Source organism: Manis pentadactyla, chromosome X (assembly GCF_030020395.1).
Source record: "Manis pentadactyla isolate mManPen7 chromosome X, mManPen7.hap1, whole genome shotgun sequence".
NCBI classification, from domain to species: Eukaryota; Metazoa; Chordata; class Mammalia; order Pholidota; family Manidae; genus Manis; species Manis pentadactyla.
This window is the reverse complement of record NC_080038.1, coordinates 92,718,701-92,737,396: the sequence shown is the minus strand read 5'-3', so window position 1 is coordinate 92,737,396 and position 18,696 is coordinate 92,718,701. Positions and strand designations below refer to the sequence as shown.

The 18,696-nt window shown below is 37.3% G+C and overlaps 1 protein-coding gene across 6 annotated transcripts in view; it reads right to left on the bottom strand.

Moving 5' to 3' along the window:
* DIAPH2 (diaphanous related formin 2) overlaps window positions 1-18,696 on the bottom strand; it is a 953,825-nt gene that overhangs the window by 447,595 nt on the left and 487,534 nt on the right. For all 6 annotated transcript variants that reach the window (XM_036919628.2, XM_057495928.1, XM_036919627.2 and 3 more), the window contains one exon: window positions 1,730-1,831. In XM_036919628.2, the coding sequence (XP_036775523.2) occupies window positions 1,730-1,831 (102 nt within the window). The remainder of the gene's footprint in view (window positions 1-1,729; window positions 1,832-18,696) is intronic.

Genomic DNA, 18,696 nt, shown 5'->3' with positions numbered 1-18,696 from the left:
ACTGATGGTAATTTACATAGCATAAAGTACTTTGTAATGTCCTTGACTTTTTTCCCTACAGACGTGTAGCTAAGGGTGGGCAGAGGAAATAAGAGGACAAGTTGACTTCATGTACACAGCCTGAAAATTATTTATGGTTATGTGCATAAACAAGAAATCTCCTCCATTTCCTATTTTGCTTTTAGTTCAGAAAGTATATTGCTTTTTATGTCCCCAAACTTCATTTCCTCAGTGTGGCACCAAGGATATTCCTCTTGAAGGACTTGCTTGGCAAACTAAATCTTTCAAGATAAACTGCATTCAGAAAAAAATGGCTTTGGAGAAATTGTGCAGTGTACCTACTGTAAAACTCATAACAATCATGACACAGCTGAATTCTCAGATGGTATATAGCCTTGCTTCAATTATAATATGAATTCAAGCAGCTTAGGTTTCAAATGTGGACTATGGTCTAGATTATTTTATTATTTAATATTGCCCTAAAGCACTACTATTTTAGAAGTAATATCTAACCAATGCAGTTATTCTAATTCAAAAATGAGAAAATTTTTTCCTTAGGTATCTTTACATGCTCTATCTCACTCAAAATACACATCCCTGATCTTTTCAAGGACTTGACAGAATCCTCCTACATTAGTGTATACAATTCCCTATCTGAGAACTAAAAAACTCTAAATATGGGTAAGCAGTTATTACATATGTTCAAAAGGAGCATTCTCTGTCCCATCTATCACAATATTTCTTTAAACAGGATTTTAAAATTGTCAAGTATCAAATCATATCAATGAAAATATATTACTATTAAAAAGGTTATAAAATATTTTAGATGAAGCAGACACACTGTATGACTATTAGGTCCAATAGGTAATTTAAAAAATCTTAGTATTCAAATGTAAAATCGCATGGAGCCAGAGTAAAGCTGGCAGCCATATTACTACTAACTGTTCGTTCATACAGTGAACAAACTTGCATTGAACACTTAAGTACAAAATAGCTTTTTCTTCGGTATATTAAGTAAATCATCATGCCCTCTTTCCCACCATTTTATCCCCATTATTTGAATAGCAAATTTGGGGCATGCTTAAAAACGTATATTCTTTAAAACAGCTGATACCTTGTCAACATTTGTATCCCTTAAAATGAAGAGGGAATAAGGAAACATAATTCATTCAACTAATGATTTAACCATACTAATGCATGATGTGCATTTATGATATTTTTTTTCCCCAGCTGAAACAGTGTAGTTAAAGCTTTCAATTAATTAATGACACTCTATAGGAAATCTGAAAAGTCTTGTGCTTTCACTGACACAATATATACCACATAAAAGAGTCTCTAGAATATTGGTGCTTATCTATTCACTACCCTTTCTTTAGCCTAAATATCTTTGGGCCAAATTATAATACCAAGATTTAAACAGAAGAAAAGGTAGTCAATAAAATAAAATACTTTTCATATAATAGAATTAAATATCAGCATTAGTATGGAGGAGAGCTCTTGAGGTATTTCATAGAATATAACTCCTAATTTATTTATTTTTCTATACCATCATAAATAATAAAACATAAACAGGTTTTCATTTTTGTTTTTTTTCTGGACAGCCAGAAGCTATGTAGTTATACAGTTAAACAACAACAAAAATTGAACAATTGAAATGTTTTTCTTTTCACTGTTTCTGACAAGTGTTAACTCCCAGCTGATTTTGTGGGGCCTTATGCAAGATACATACCACAAGTCCAAACTGTTCAGGCTCACAGAGGTCATTGTATTCGTTTTTCAGCTGTGCTAATTCACTGAGTACCTCCTCCTCAGGAAGATATTTTGCAAGGTTCTAAAAAGAAATAAAACCATAAAAGTTTAGTATTTTATTATTAGGACTATCAAATATGCATTAACAACTCTAAAAGTGATAAACTAAGATAGTAGATAAATTTCTCATTGTGGTTCTGTTATAGCACCGGTGTATCCTCCCCTTCTCACCAAAAAATTAACCAAAAAGTGAACTATAATTCAATGTGAATAAATATATAAACATGTTTGGTTTTTATGCCCTACAATACATAAACATTAAATAAAAAGATCATATAGGAATAAATGAGATTCCAAAATTGACTAACCTCCTGGATAGTCTCAGACATACAGCATAATTTTTTAGCCTAATTAGTCAATTCACACAGAAAATGGAACAAGTCTATGGAGAATTAGATCATGTGTAATAATAATAACAGAAAAAATCAGCTTTTCATAATTGGCAAAATTTGGAATGATCTTCAATCTTATAAACCATATCAAGTCTGTAGAAAAAAAAAATCAACATTACTTATAATGTCTGCATTTAAATACACATTGCATTCCTACTTTAATGGAGAATGAAGCAAAAGCGATGAAGTCTGATGCATGCTCAAGTTTTGTACCTAAGAGAAACAAAATTGATAAATACTTCTCCACCGAGTTTATCCAGGAGTTTGGTACAATTCTAATTATTACATTAGCAGGAAACCAATATTTTGGGGGATTGTATGGCATTTCAAAAGATGTATGAAAGGAAGGAAATGCAGGAAACAAAGATTTAAGAAAGTAGGGTTGGGAGGATTCAAGATGGCGGCATGAGAGGTGAGATAGAGAACTCCTCCCAAAACCACAAATAATATGAATATGTAGTTAATTGATACAACTAACGCTAAAACAGCAACAAGAAAGAAGGCTGAACAAGACTGCATAGAGACCTCACGAACAGAGAAGACCTCACGAAACAGGGTAAAGTACAGAAGCCTTAATCAGGCGGGACCTGAGACCTTCCCCCACCCCAGCTCACTGGCAGGAGGAAGAGAAACGGAGCAGGGGATGGGATGGAAACCTAGAATTGCTGAACACCCAGCCCTGGAGGTCTGCTTTGGGAGAAGAAACCCACACTGTGTGGTGCTTTGGATGTTGGGGAGCTCAGACAGGTGGAGTGCTTGAGAGATGGATTGTGGCCATTTGTGAAGGAAGGGATCCACACCCAGCCACTCTGGGAAAAGGGAAAGGCTGGACTGAGAGGCTTCCTACCAGTGAGAGGGCTGCTGAAGGAGCAGCGTTTGCATGGAGCTTGCTGCACGGGGGAGGAGAGAGCTGGACAAAGTTGTCTGAGCACGCTCTGCCCAGCAGGTAGGGAACTTTGAGGAGCTTCAGGCAGCCCATTCCCCTAGGTGCCCACTCAGCTCCAAGGCCCCCCACAGTGACACGCAGCCTGCTGCGTCTTTCTCCTGGCCTGCCGGCATCGGTTCAAAAACAGCAGTCATTGCGCTTGTGTCAGGCCAGCCAGAGGGAGGCCCTGCATACAAGAGCTAAAGATGCAAAGCATGGAGGGTTACACCTGTGTGCTGGGCCCACTGCCTCTCACACTGGAGACAGGCATGGAAGTCAGGAATCAGGAAACATCCTTCCTCCCCCAAGGCACCAGCTCCGCTCCTCTATGACCCTCAACCTCACTCTAGGGGCTGAGCAGCTCGAGAGATTGGAGCTTCTGGGCACTAGTGGGCACCAAACAGAAATATGAAAAGTCAAAAGAACATGGTCCAGACCAAAACCTCACAAACCCCAGAAAAAGGGTCAAATGAAACTGAACTCACCAATCTGCCTGAAAGAGAGTTCAAAATAAAAATCATAAACATGCTTATAGAGGTACAGAATAATATTCAAGAACTCAGGAAGGAATTTAAGACGTAGATTCGATCATTAAGAAATTCCATATCTGAAATGAAACACACAATGGAGGGATTTAAAAGCAGATTAGATGTAGTATTAGATGTAGTAGAAGAGACAGTAAATGGAATAGAAATTAGAGAAGAGGAATACAAAGAAGCTGAGGCACAGAGAGAAAAAAGAATCTCTAAGACTGAAAGAATATTGAGAGAACAGTGTGACCAATCCAAACGGAACAATATTTGTATTATAGAGGTACCAGAAGAAGAAGAGAGAGAAAAGGGGAAAGAAAGTGTTATTGAGGAAGTAATTGCTGAAAAATTCCCCAATCTGGGGAAGGAGATAGTCTCTCAAGCCATAGAGGTGCACAGATCTCCCAACACAAGGAAGACAACATAAAGACATATAATAATTAAAATTGCAAAGATCAAGGATAAAGACAGACTTTTAAAAACAGCTACAGAGAGAAAAAAGATCACACACAAAGGAAAACCAATCAGTCTAACATCAGACATCTCAAGAGAAACCTTACAGGACAGAAGAGAGAGGCATGATATATTTAATGCAATGGAGCAGAAGGGACTTGAACCAAGAATACTATACCTGGCAAGGTTATCATTAAAATTTAAAGGAGGGATTAAACAATATTCCAATAAGAAAAAGTTGAGAGAATTTACCTCCCACAAACCACCACTACAGTGCATTTTGGAGGGACTCCTATAGAAGGAAGTATTCCTAAGGCTAAATAGATGTCACCAAAAGGATAGACAAAGGATACAGAATATAACTCACAACATACAAAGAATGGAGGAGGAAGAAAAAGGAGGAAAAAAAAAGAGACAACTTTTAGATTTTGTTTGTAAGAGCACACAAAGTGAGTTAAATTAGACTGTTACATAGTAAGGGAATTACCCTTGAACCTTTGGTAACCATGAATCTAAAGCATGCAATGGAATAAGTACATACCTATCAATAATCACCCTAAATATAAATAAAATCAAATGCAAATGCACCAATCACAAGACATAGAATCACAGAATGGATAAAAAACAAGACCCGTCTATATGTTTACAACAAGAGACTCACTTCAAACCCAAAGACATACACAGACTGAAAGTAAAGGGATGGACAAAGATATTTCATGCAACTAACAGGGAGAACAAAGAAGGAGTTACAGTACTTGTATCAGACAAAATAGACTTCAAAACAAAGAAAGCCACAAGAGACAAAGAAGAACATTACATAATGATAAAGGGGTCAGGCCAACAAGAGGATATAACTATTATAAATATCTATGCACCCAAAACAGGATCACCTACATATGTGAAACAAATATTAACAGAATTAAAGGGGGAAATAGATTGCAAGGCATTCATTTTAGGAGACTTCAACACACCACTCACTCCAAAGGACAGATCAACCAGACAGAAAATAAGTAAAGAGACAGAGGCACTGAACAACATATTAGAAGAGATGGGCCTAACGGACAACTACAGAAGGCTCCATCCAAAAGGAACAGGATACACATGCTTCTCAAGTGCACATGGAATATTTTCAAGAATAGATCATATACTAGGCCACAAACAGAACCCCAGTAAATTCAAAAAGACTGAAATTGTACCAACTAGCTTCTCAGATCCCAAAGTATGAAACTAGAAATAAATTACATGAAGAAAATCAAAAAGCTCACAAACACGTGGAGGCTTAATAACATGCTCCTAAATAGTCAATGGATCAATGACCAAATAAAAACAGAGATCAAGCAATATATGGAGACAAATGACAACAATAAATCAACAACACAAAATCTGTGGGATGCAGTGAAGGCCATGCTAAGAGGGAAATATATTGCAATACAGGCCTACCTCAGGAAAGAACAATCCCAAATGAACAGCCTAAACTCACAATTAATGAAACTAGAAAAAAAAGAACAAATGAGGCCCAAAGTCAGCAGAAGGAGGGATATAATAAAGATTAGAGCAGAAATAAATAAAATTGAGAAGAATAAAACAATAGAAAGAATTAATGAAAGCAGGAGCTGGTTCTTTGACAAAATAAACAAAATAGATAAACCCCTAGCCAGACTTATCAAGAAAAAAAGAGAGTCTACATACATAAACAAAATCAGAAATGAGAAAGGAAAAATCACTACGGATACTACAGAAATAGAAAGAATCATTAGAGAATATTATGAAAAATTATATGGTAACAAACTGGATAACCAAGAAGAAATGGACAACTTTCTAGAAAAATACAACCTTCCAAGGCTGACACAGGAAGAAGAAGAAAATATCAATAGACTAATTACCAGCAAGGGAAATAAACTGGACATCAAAAAACTACATAAGAACAAAACTCCTGGACCAGATGGTTTCACTGATGAATTTTATTAAACATTTAGAGAATACCTAATACAGATCCTCCATAAAGTTCTCCAAAACTAGAAGAGGAGGGAATACTCTCAAACTCATGCTACGAGGCCAATATCACTCTAATACAAAAACCAGAAAATGTCACTGCAAAAAAAGAAAATTACAGACCAATATCCCTGAGGATCATTGATGCAAAAATGCTCAACAAAATATTACCAAACTGAATTCAAAAATACATCAAAAAGATCATCCATCATGAACAAGTGGGATTCAACCCAGGGATGCAAGGATGCTACCACATTCAAAAATCAATAAACTTAATCCACTACATCAACAAAAAGAAGGACAAAAACCACATTATTATTTCCATAGATGCTGAAAAGCATTCGACAAAATTCAACATTCATTCATGATAAAAACTCTCAAGAAAATGGGTATAAAGTGCAAGTACCTCAACATAATAAAGACCACATATGACAAACCCACAGCCAACATTACACTTAAGAGTAAGAAGCTGAAAGCTTTTCTCTTAAAATGGGGAACAACACAAGGATGTCCACTCTCCCCATTTCTATATTTTAATTTTAATTTTTCATTAAGGTATGATTGATATACACTCTTATGAAGGTTTGGCATGAATAAACAATGTGGTTAACACATTTACCCATATTATCAAATCCCAACCCATACCCCAATGTAGTCATTGTCCATCAATGTAGTAAGATGCCACATTCACTATGTGCCTTCTCTGTGCTACACTGTTCTCCCCATGATCCCCCAAAATATGGGAAATAAACATAGTATCCCTCAATCCCCTTCTCCCTCCCTACCCACACGGCTGCATACAGCCCTGCCCTTTGGTAACCACTAGTTCATTCATGGAGCCTCTGAGTCTGCTTCCATTTTGCTCCTTCAGTTCTGCATCATTGTAATACTCCATAAAAGAGGGAGATCATTTGGTATTTGTCTTTCTCCACCTGGATTATTTCACTAAGCATAATTTCCACCAAATCCATCCATGTTGGTGCAAATGGTAGGATTTGTTTCTTTCTTATGGCTGAATAGTATTCCATTGTGTACATGTACCACATCTTCTTTATCCATTCATCTACAGATGGACACTTAGGTTGCTTCCATATCTTTACTATTGTAAAAAGTGCTGTGATAAACATAGGGGTGCATACGTCTTTTTGAATCTGAGAAATTGTATTCCTTGGGTAAATTCCAAGGAGTGGGATTCCCGGGTCAAATGGAATTTCTATTTTTAGTTTTTTGAGGAACCTCCATATTGCTTTCCACAATGGTTGAACTAGCTTACATTCCCACCAGCAGTGTAGGAGGGTTCACCTTTTTCCACATACTCGCCAGCATTTGTTATTCTTAGTCTTTTCAACGCTGGCCAACCTTACTGGTGTGAGGTGATATCTCATTGTGGTTTTAACTTGCATTTCCCTGATGATTAGTGATGTGGAGCATCTTTTCATCTGTCTGTTGGCCAACTGAATTTCTTCTTGGGAGACCTGCCACTTCATCTCCTCTGCCCATTTGTTAAAAGGGTTATTTGCTTTTTGGGTGTTGAGGTGTGTAAGTTCTTTATATATTTTGGATGTTAACCCCTTGTTGGATATGTCATTTACAAATATATTCTCCCATACTGTAGGATGCCGTTTTGTTTTGTTGATGATGTCCTTTGCTGGACCAAAACTTTTCAATTTGATGTAGTCTCATGAGTTCATTTTTGCTATTGTTTCCCTTCCTCTAGGAGGTGAGTTCAGGAAGAAGTTGCTCATACTTATATTCAGGAGATGTTTGCCTACGTTGTCCTCTAAGAGTTTTATGGTTTCATGACTTACATTAAAGTCTTTAATCCACTTCAAGTTTACTTTTGTGTATGGGGTTAAAAAATAATCCACTTCCATTCTTGCATGTAGCTTTCCACTTCTGCCAACACAAGCTGTTGAAGAGGCTGTCATTTCCCCATTGTATGTCCATGGCTCCTTTATCATATTTTAATTGATGAAATATGGTTGGGTTTACATCAGGGCTTTCTAGTCTGTTGTACTGGTCTATGGGTCTGTTCTTGTGCCAGTACCAAATTGTCTTGGTTACTGTGGCTTTGTATTAGAGCTTGAAGTTGGGGAGCATAATTCTCCCTGCTTTATTCTTCCTTCTCAGAATTGCTTTGGCTATTCGAGCTCTTTTGGGGTTCCATATGAATTTTAGGATGATTTTCTCTAGTTCGTTGAAGAATGCTGTTGATATTTTGATAGGAATTGCATTGGATCTATAGATTGCTTAAGGCAGGATGGCCATTTTGACAATATTAATTCTTCCTATCCATGAGGATGGGATATGTTTCCATTTATTGGTTATCTTCTTTAATTTCTCTCATGAGTGTCTTGTACTTTTCAGAGTATAGATCTTTTACTTCCTTGGTTAGGTTTATTCCTAGGTATTTTATTCTTTTTGATGCAATTGTGAATGGAATTGTTTTCCTGATTTCTCACTCCGCTATTTCATTGTTAGTGTATAGGAAAGCCACAGATTTCTGTGTATTAACTTTGTATCCTGCAAATTTGCTGAATTAAGATATTAGATCTAATAGTTTTGGAGTGGATTCTTTAGGGTTTTTTATGTACAATATGACATATTTGGCAAACAGGGACACTTTAACTTCTTCCTTGCCAATCTGGATGCCTGTTATTTCTTTGTGATGTCTGATTGCCATGGCTAGGACCTCCAGTATTATGCTGAATAGAAGTGGGGAGAGTGGGCATCCTTGTCTTGTTCCTATGGCCTTTTTTATGTTGAGGTACTTGCCCTCTATATGCATTTTCTTGAGAGTTTTTATCATGAATGGGTGTTAAATTTTGCCAAATGCTTTTTCATCATCTATGGAGATGATTATATGGTTTTGACCTTCTTTTTGTTGATGTGGTGGATGATGTTGATGGATTTTCAAATGTTGTACCATCTTTCCAACCCTGCCATAAATCCTACTTGATCATGATGGATGATCTTTTTGTTGTATGTTTGAATTTGGTTTGCTATTATTTTGTTGAGTATTTTTGCATCTATGTTGATCAGGGATTTTTGGTGTGTAATTTTATTTATTTGTGGTGTCTTTGCCTGGTTTTGGAATTAGAGTGATGCTGGCCTCATAGAATGAGTTTGGAAGTATTCCCTCCTCTTCTATTTTTTTGAAAACTTTAAGGAGAATGGGTATTAGGTCTTCATTAAAAGTTTGATAAAATGTAACGGTGAAGCCATGTGGTCCAGGAATTTTGTTCTTAGGTAGTTTTTTTATTATGACTTCTATTTTGTTGCTGGTAATTGGTCTGTTCAGATTTCTGTTTCTTTCTTGGTCAGCCTTGGAAGGTTGTGTTTTTCTAGAAAGTTGCCCATTTCTTCTAGGTTATGCAGCTTGTTAGCATATACTTTTTCATAGTATTCTCTAATAATTCTTTCTATTTCTGTGGTATCCATACTGATTTTTCCTTTCTCATTTCTGATTCTGTTTATGTGAATAGACTCTATTTTTTTCTTGATAAGTCTGGCTAGGGGTTTATCTATTTTGCTTATTTTCTTGAAGAACCAGCTCTTGCTTTCATTGATTCTATTGTTTTATTCTTCTCAAAATTTTATTTATTTCTGCTCTAACCTTTATTATGTCACTTCTTATACTGACTTTGTGCCTCATTTGTTGTTCTTTTTCTAGTTTCATTAATTGTGAGTTTAGACTGCTTATGTAGGATTGTTCTTCTTTCTTGAGGTAGGCCTACATTGCAAAATACTTTCTTCTTAGCACAGCCTTGGCTGCATTGCACAGATTTTGCAGTGATGAATTATTGTTGTCTTTTGTCTCCATATATTGCTTGATCTCTGTTTTTATTTGGTCATTGATCCATTGGTTATTTAGGAGCATGTTGTGAAGCCTCTATGTGTTTGTGGGACTTTTCATTTTCTTTGTGTAATTTATTTCTAGTTTCATCCCTTTGTGGTCTGAGAAATGGGTTGGTACAATTTCAATCTTTTTGAATTTACTGAGGCTCTTTTTGTGGCCTAGTATATGATCTATTCTTGAGAATGTTCCATGTGTACTTGAGAAGAATGTGTACTCTGCTGCTTTTGGGTGTAGAGTTCTGCAGATGTCTGTTAGGTCCATTTGTTATATTGTGTTGTTCAGGGCCTCTGTCTCCTTACTTATCTTCTATCTGGTTGATCTGTCCTTCAGAGTGGGAAGAGCATTGAAGTCTCCTAGAATGAATGCATTGCATTCTATTTCCCCTTTTAATTCTACTGGTAATTGTTTCACATATGTTGGTGCCCCTTATTGGGTGCATATATATTTACAATGTTTAGATCCTCTTGTTGGACTGACCCCTTTATCATTATGTAATGTCCTTCTTTATCTCTTGTTAATTTCTGTGTTTTGAAGTCTATTTTGTCTGATACTAGTACTGCAACATCTGCTTTTTTCTCCCTGTTGTTTGCATGAAATATCTTTTTCCATCCCTTGACTTTTAGTCTGTGTATGTCTTTGGGTTTGAGGTGTGTTTCTTGTAAGCAGCATATATATGGGTCTTGCTTTTTTATCCATTCTATTACTATGTGTCTTTTGATTGGTACATTTAGGGTGATATTGAAAGATATGTACTTATTGCCATTGCAGGCTTTAGATTCGTGGTAACCAAAGGTTCAAGGTTGGCTTACTTACTATCTAACTATCTAACAACTCACTTATAGAGCTATTTATAAACACAGTCTGATGATTCTTTATTTCAATCCCTTCTTATTCTTCCTCCTCCATTCTGTGTATGTTAGAATATTTTATTCTCTGCTCTTCTGTGTTTCCTTTGACTGCTTTTGTGAGAAGTTGATTTTATATTTTGCCTTTTGTTAGTATTTGGTTGGTCTGCTTTCTTGCTGTGATTTTATTTTCTCTGTTGACATCTATTTACTCTTATGAATGCTTCCATCTAGAGCAGTCACTCTAACACACCCTATAGAGATGGTTTGTGGGAGGCAAATTCCCTCAACTTTTGCTTGTCTGGGAATTGTTTAATCCCTCCTTCATATTTAAATGATAATCGTGCTGGATATAGTATTCTTGGTCCACGGCCCTTCTGTTCTGTTTCATTGCATTAAATATATCATGCCATTCTCTTCAGGCCTGCCATTCTCTGGGGCCGCACCGGATGGGGAATGGACGGGAGGCTGTTTATTGCCGTGAGAGGCCTCAGAGCTGCGCTGCCTGCCAAAGGGTTAGGGTGCCCAGAATTCTCTGGTATTTCCAGCTGCTGAGCTGAGTGTGCCCAGATGCTTCCGTGCACCTGTGCAGCCCCTGTCCCTTAAGACTTGAGAAGTCTGACAATAGCCTGATGGGTTTTCCTTTGTAGGTGACGTTTTTTCTCTCTCAGGCTGTCTTTAATACTCTGTTCTTGTCCTTGATGTTTGCCATTTTAAATATTATGTGTCTTGGTGTTGTCCCCCTTGGGTCCCTTCTGTTGTGAGTTCTGTGGGCTTCCTTGGTCTGATCAACTATTTCCTCCCCCAGTTTGGGGAAGTTTTCAGCAATTATTTCTTCAAAGACACTTTCTATCCCTTTTCCTCTCTTCTTCTTCTTCTGGTAGCCCTTTAGTGCGAATATTGTTTCGTTTGGTTTGGTCACACAGTTCTCTTAATATTATTTCATTCCTAGAGATCCTTTAATCTCTCTCTGCCTCAACTTCTCTGAATTTCTGTTCTTTGATTTCTATTCCATTAAGGGCCTCTTGTACTTCATCCAGTCTGCTCTTTAGTCCTTTCAGAGATTGATTTATTTCTGTAATTTCCCTCCCAACTTTATCTGTTAGCTCTTGCATATTTCTCTGCAGGTCCATCAGTGTACTTATGACCTTTATTTTGAATTGTTTTTCAGGAACATTGATTGAACATTGATTAAATCTATCTTCCCAGGCTCCTTCTCAGGGGTTGTCTGTTATTCTTGTCTGCATCAAATTCTTCTGGCTTTTCATGGCGATAGAGGTAGTTGTGGGCACCTGGTACATGTGTCAGCTGGGAGAAAAAAGTCCCTTCTTACTTGCTGGTTGCCTTCCTCTCCTGGGAGAACAGCAACCTCTAGCAGCTTCTGCTGGGCAGCTGTGCACCAATGGGGCATCTGAGGCTGCCCCGAGCAGCTGTGAAGGAGGCTCTGGGCAGCTGCTGTTGGCACGGCCATTCTCAGGCTGCTCCCCTGCTATGGCGGGTCCATGCCCTAGGGGGAATGGACGGGAGGCTGTTTATCACTGTGAGGGGCCTCAGAGCTACGCTGCCTGCCAAAGGGTTAGGGTGCCCAGAGTTCCCCAGTATTTCCAGCTGCTGAGCTGAGTGTGCCCAGATGCTTCGATCCAGCTGTGAGGCTCCTGTCCCTTAAGACTGTAAAAAAGTGCTCGCTTTTCTTCTGTCTCAGGGGCGCTGGCTGCAGGGACCCGCTGGCACATTTTACTGTTCCGTTTCCCTAATATCCAGCACACCATGTACTGTGTATCTGCGCTCCAGGTGCGGATGACTAGGGCTGGGTATTTAGCAGTCCTGGGCTCCCTCTCCCTCCTTTCTCTGACTACTTTTCTCCAGCCAGGAGCTGGGGTGAGGGGCACTCGGGTCCCACTGGGCTGCACCTTGTATCTTACCCCCTTCATGAGGCACTGAGTTCTCACAGATGTAGATGTAGCCTGGCTGTTGTACTGTATCTTCCGGTCTCCCTTTTAGGAATAGTTGTATTTGTTGTATCTTCAAAACTATATATGGTTTTGGGAGGACATTTCCACTGCCCTACTCACACCGCCATCCTGGCTCCTCCAACCCCTGACTCCCCAGTTTTATTCTGGAGGTCCTAGCCACAGTAATCAGAAAACACAGAGAAATAAAAGTCATCCAGATTTGCAAGAAAGAAGCCAAATTGTCCCTGTTTGTAGATGACATGATATTGTACATAAAAAACCCTAAAGAATCCACTCCAAAACTACTACATCTAATATCTGAATTCAAGAAAGTTAAGGGATACAAAATTAATACACAGAAATCTGTTGCATTCCTATACAGTATAGATGAACTAGCAGAAAGAGAAATCACAAAACAACTCCATTCATAATTGCATCAAAAAGTATAAAATACCTAGGAATAAACATAAACAAGGAAGTGAAAGATGTATACCCTGAAAACTACAGAACACTCTTAAGAGAAATTAAAGAGGACACGAATAAATGGAAATTCATCCCATGCTCTTGGCTAGGAAGAATTAATATTTTTAAAATGGTCATCCTGCCTAAAGCATACAATCCCTATCAAAATACCTATAGCATTCTTCAATGAAGTAGAGCAAATACTTCAAAAATTCATAAGGAACCACCAAAGACCCCGAATAGCCAAAGCAATCCTGAGAAGGAAGAATAAAGCAGGGGGGATCTTGCTCCCTGACTTCAAGTTGTACTACAAAGCCACAGTAATTAAGACAATTTGGTACTGGCACAAGAACAGACCCATAGACCAGTGGAACAGAATACAGAGCCCAGATATAAACCCAAGCATATATGGTCTATTAATATATGATACAGTTGCCATGGTTATACAATAGGGAAATGACAGCCCGTTCAACAGCTGGTGTTGGAAAACCTGGACAGCTACATGTAAGAGAATGAAACTGAATTATTGTCTAACCCCATACACATGTTGGCAAAATGGATTAAAGACCTGAATGTAAGCCATGAAACCATAAAACTCTTAGAAAAAAATATAGGCAAAAATCTCTTGGGCATAAACATGAGCAGCTTCTTCATGAACATATCTCCCCGGGCAAGGGAAACAAAAGCAAAAATGAACAAGTGGGACTATATCAAACTAAAAAGCTTCTGTACAGCAAAGGACACCATCAGTAGAACAAAAGACATCCTACAGTATGGGAGAACATATTCGCAAATGACATATCTGATAAGGGCTTGATATTCAAATTATATAAAGAGCTCACGCACCTCAACAAACATAAAGCAAATAATCCAATTAAAAAATGGGCAGAGGAGCTAGCTAGACAGACACTTCTCCAAAGAAGAAATTCAGATGGCCAACAGGCACATGAAAAGATGCTCCACATCGCCAATCATCAGAGAAATGCAAATTAAAACCACAATGAGATATCACCTCACACCAGTTTGGATGGCCAACATCCAAAAGACAAACAACAACAAATGTTGGCAAGGATGTGGAGGAAGGGGAACCCTCTTACACTGCTGGTGGGAATGTAAACTAGTTCACCATTGTGGAAAGCAGTATGGTGAATCCTCAACAAACTCAAAATAGAAATAACATTTGACCCAGGAATTCCAGTCCTATGAATTTACCCTAAGAATGCAGCAGCCCAGTTTGAAAAAGATATAGGCTGCCCTATGTTTATGGCAGCACTATTTACAATAGCCAAGAAATGGAGGCAACCTAAGTGCCCATCAGTAGATGAATGGATAAAGAAGAAGTGGTACATATACACAATGGAGTATTATGCAGCCATAAGAAGAAAACAAATCTTACCATTTACAACAACATGGATGGAGCTAGAGGGCATTATGCTCAGTGAAATAAGCCATGCAGAGGAAGACAAGTACCAAATGATTTCACTCATCTGTGTAGTATAAGAACAAAGTAGAAACTGAAGGAACAAAACAGCAGCAGACTCAGAGAACCCAAGAATGGACTAACAGTTACCAAATGGTAAAGGACTGGGGAGACTGGGTGGGGAGGGAGGGATTAAGGGAGAAAATTGGGAATTACGATTAGCACACATAATGTAGTGGGGTGGTACACAGGAAAGCCAGTGTATATAGAGAAGACATGTAATGATTCTATAGCATCTTACTATGCTGATGGACAGTGACTGTAATGGGGTATGTGGGGGGGACTTGATAATAGGGGGAGTCTAGTAACCATAATATTGTTCAAGTAGTTGTACATTTACGATATCAAAAAAAAAAAAAAAAAAACAGGCCAGAAGCCTAGGAGACCTGTGTTGAAATCCTCTCTTTGCCATGTTTGAGTGGAATTATCATGGGCAAGTTACTGGTCTCAGTTCCCCAGTCTGCAAAATGGGAGAATCATAAATAGAACCATCCTCAGAGGACTATGGAAAGGATTAAATACAAGCATGCTGGAAAGTTCTTAGCACTATAAAGTTGTCAGTATCTACTTTCATTTTTAGTTAGTTACAAATTATATGAAACACACTAGAAAATTAGGATATAATGCTGAAGACTGAAAATTAAGTTTTTGATTAAATTCCATCAAAGTTAATCTCTTGTGGTTGTCTATCCCAGTCTTTGGACTCCTAAGTGCTGGTAGATTTCTGCACTGAGATGGGAAATAGATTTATGGATGTAGCACATTCTTCTGGGTGGTTACTTTATTCCTGCTCTCTCATCCTCTCCCCTGAAAAAATTTTTTATTTTACCCTTTTAGTAAAGCTTCATTCTCTTTTTTTTATTGAGCTATAACTTAAATAAAGTAAAATGTGCACATTTAAGAAAAAAGAAAGTAGGGTTGACACGAAATGGCAGAAAAGGAAGTCCCAGTGATTGGTCCTTCTGCCAAAGCAGCCAATGAGTTGTAAAGACTGATTTAAGTAAACTATTCCGGAGTTATGGAACCTGATTGGATACTTACAACTCGGGAAGGGTTTAATGAAGGGAGATAGTGCTGTTTTCTGGTAAGAGAATGACATGCACAAAACTGATTCCATACCCCATTCCTCAATACTGCTACGAGGAGTGTCTGAATTTCTGGAGAGACTGGCTGATGCCATGGTAGGTAATGGGGACCTGGATCTCCAAAATATTGGGATGTACATTTTGATTGGTTTAGCAGTTTCATGACAGACCAGTGTGATAGTTGCCTTGGTTTCAACCCTCTCCAGTTGTAGCAGCTTCTCCTGATTGCTTCTCCCAGAAGATTTCAACAGACATAAATATCTCCCCTGCCTTTTGGAACCAGATACTTAATGATCTTTGTCAGATCACTGGCTGACTGCAGAGATAATGAAACCCAAACTTCAGTGTCCACAGACATGGAATAGGTATTGTTCAAAATTTATTTTGAAAAGTTACAAACAAATGGCTATATCCCTCAGCAGACAAAAATGAACAGTCTCTGAGGAGTGGAAAAATCAAATTTTCAGAGTTATACTCCAATGTCCAGATTTCAAAAACAAAAAATTTACAAAGCATATAAAGAAAGAGAAAAGCTTGGCTTATATACAGGGGAAAAATAATGGGATTGAAATTATTCCTTAAGAAGCTCAATTGTTGGAGTTACTAGTCAAAAACATGAAATCAGCTATCTTGAATATACTCAATGAGCTAAAGGAAAACTATGGACAAATAACTAAAAGAAATCAGGAAAGTGATGTATGAACACAATGAGACCATAAATAAAGATATAGAAAGTGTAAAAAGGAACTAAACAGAAATTCTGGAAGTTAAAGTACAATAACTGAGATGAAACATTCACTAGAGGGGTTCAATGTAGATTTGTACAGGTAGAAGAACGTATCAGTGAACTTCAGGATAAGTAAATTGAAATGACCCAGTCTGAGAATCAGAAAGAAAAGAGAATGAAGAAAAATAAACAGCATGAGGGACCTGTGGAACACAATCAAACACACAAGTGTGTGCTTCACAGATTTCCAGGAAAGAGACAAAGAGGCAGGGAAAATAGATACTTGAAGAAATAATGGCTGAAAATGTTTCAAGTCTAATAAAAAACATTACACATCCAAGAAGCTCATCAACTCCAAGTAGGACCTCAAAGAAGTCCACACTGAGGTACTTTTAATCAATATATCAAAACATAGAAAAAAGGAGAATTTTGAAAGCAGCAGTAGGAAAGTAGATTGTCACACTTAAGGGATCTTCAATAAGATTAATATCTGATTTCTCCCATAGGAGCTAAAAGACAGTGGGATAGCATATTTAAAGTCCTGAAATGAACTGATAACCAATAATTCTTTATTCAGCAAAACTGTTTTCCTCCAACAATGAAGTAGAAACTATCCATTCAACAACAGATAGAACAAGTAGACAAAAGAATTACAAGGAAATAGAGGACTTGGACTACACTAAAACCAAGTAGATCTAACAGATATATAAAAGCATTCCACCCAATAACAGCAGAATGTACTTTCTTCTTAAGTGCCCATGAAACAGTTCCAAGATAGACCATACACCAGGCCACAAAACAGGTCTTATTACATTTTAATAGATTTCAATCATAAAACAAATCTTTTTTGATAACAATGGACTATAACTAGAAACAACAGGTGAAAAGAAGAAAATTCACAGATATGTAGAAATAAATAACACACTCTTAAATAACCAATGGGTCATAGAAGAAATCACAGGGAAATTAGAAAATATCATAAGATGAATGACAATGAAAACTTAACACACTTAAAACAAAAAAATGGGATTCAGCAAAAGCAGTCTTAAGAGGGAAAATTATTAACAATAAATGCCTACATTAAAATAAGAAGAAAGCTCTCAAATAATAACCTAACTGCATACCTTAAAGAACTAGAAAAACAGCAAACTAAACCCAAAGCTGCAGGAAGAAAATACTAAAGATTAGGGCAGATATTTTTTAAAATAGAGAATTGAAAACCAATAAAGAAAAATCAATGAAACTGAAAGTTGATTCTCAAATTGACCAATCTAAAAAAGAAAGAAGACTCTAATAATTAAAATAAGAAATGAAACTTGGGGTATTACTACTGATTCCACAGAAATTAAAAGGATTATAAGAGGATACTATGAATAATTATATGCTAACAAATTGATTAACTCAGAAGAAATGGACAAATTCTTAGTACTACAAAAATTAATTTAAAAAAATTAATTGAAAGTCACAGTAGAACTATAACAAGTAAGGAATCAGTAATCAAAAACCTCCAGACCAAGAAAAGGCCAGAACCTGATGGATTCACTGGTGAATTCCACCAAATATATACAGAAGAATTAGTATTAATACTTTTCAAACTCTTCCAAAACAATTAAGAGGAGAAACAGTTCTTAACTCATCATATGAAGCTGTCATTACCCTGCCACCAAAGCTGGTCTAAGACATTACAAGAAAACTACTACAGAATACCTTAATCAATACGGATACAAAATTCCTCAAAAAATACTAGGAAACTGAATTTAATAGCATATGAATAAAACAATGTACCATGCCCAAGTGGGATTTATCCCTGGAATGCAGGGCTGGTTCAACAAACAAAAACCAATCAATGTAATACAGCACATTAATAGAATGAAAAGGAGACAAACAAACATTCATTTTAACTGATATATAAAAAGCCTTTGACAAAATCCAACACATACTTGTGAGAAGAATACTCCTTAAACTAGGAAAAGAAAGAAGATTTCTCAACAGAATAAATAAAGGTCATGTAGGAAAGCTCACAGTAAACATCATACACAATGGTGAAAGAATGGAAGTTTATCTGCTAAGATCAGGAACAAGGCAAGGATGTGTGCTTTCACTGCTTTATCCATAATGATCTTGGAAGTTTTAGCAAGAGCTGTTAGAAAGAAAAGGAAATAAAAGACATCCAAAGAGGTGGAGC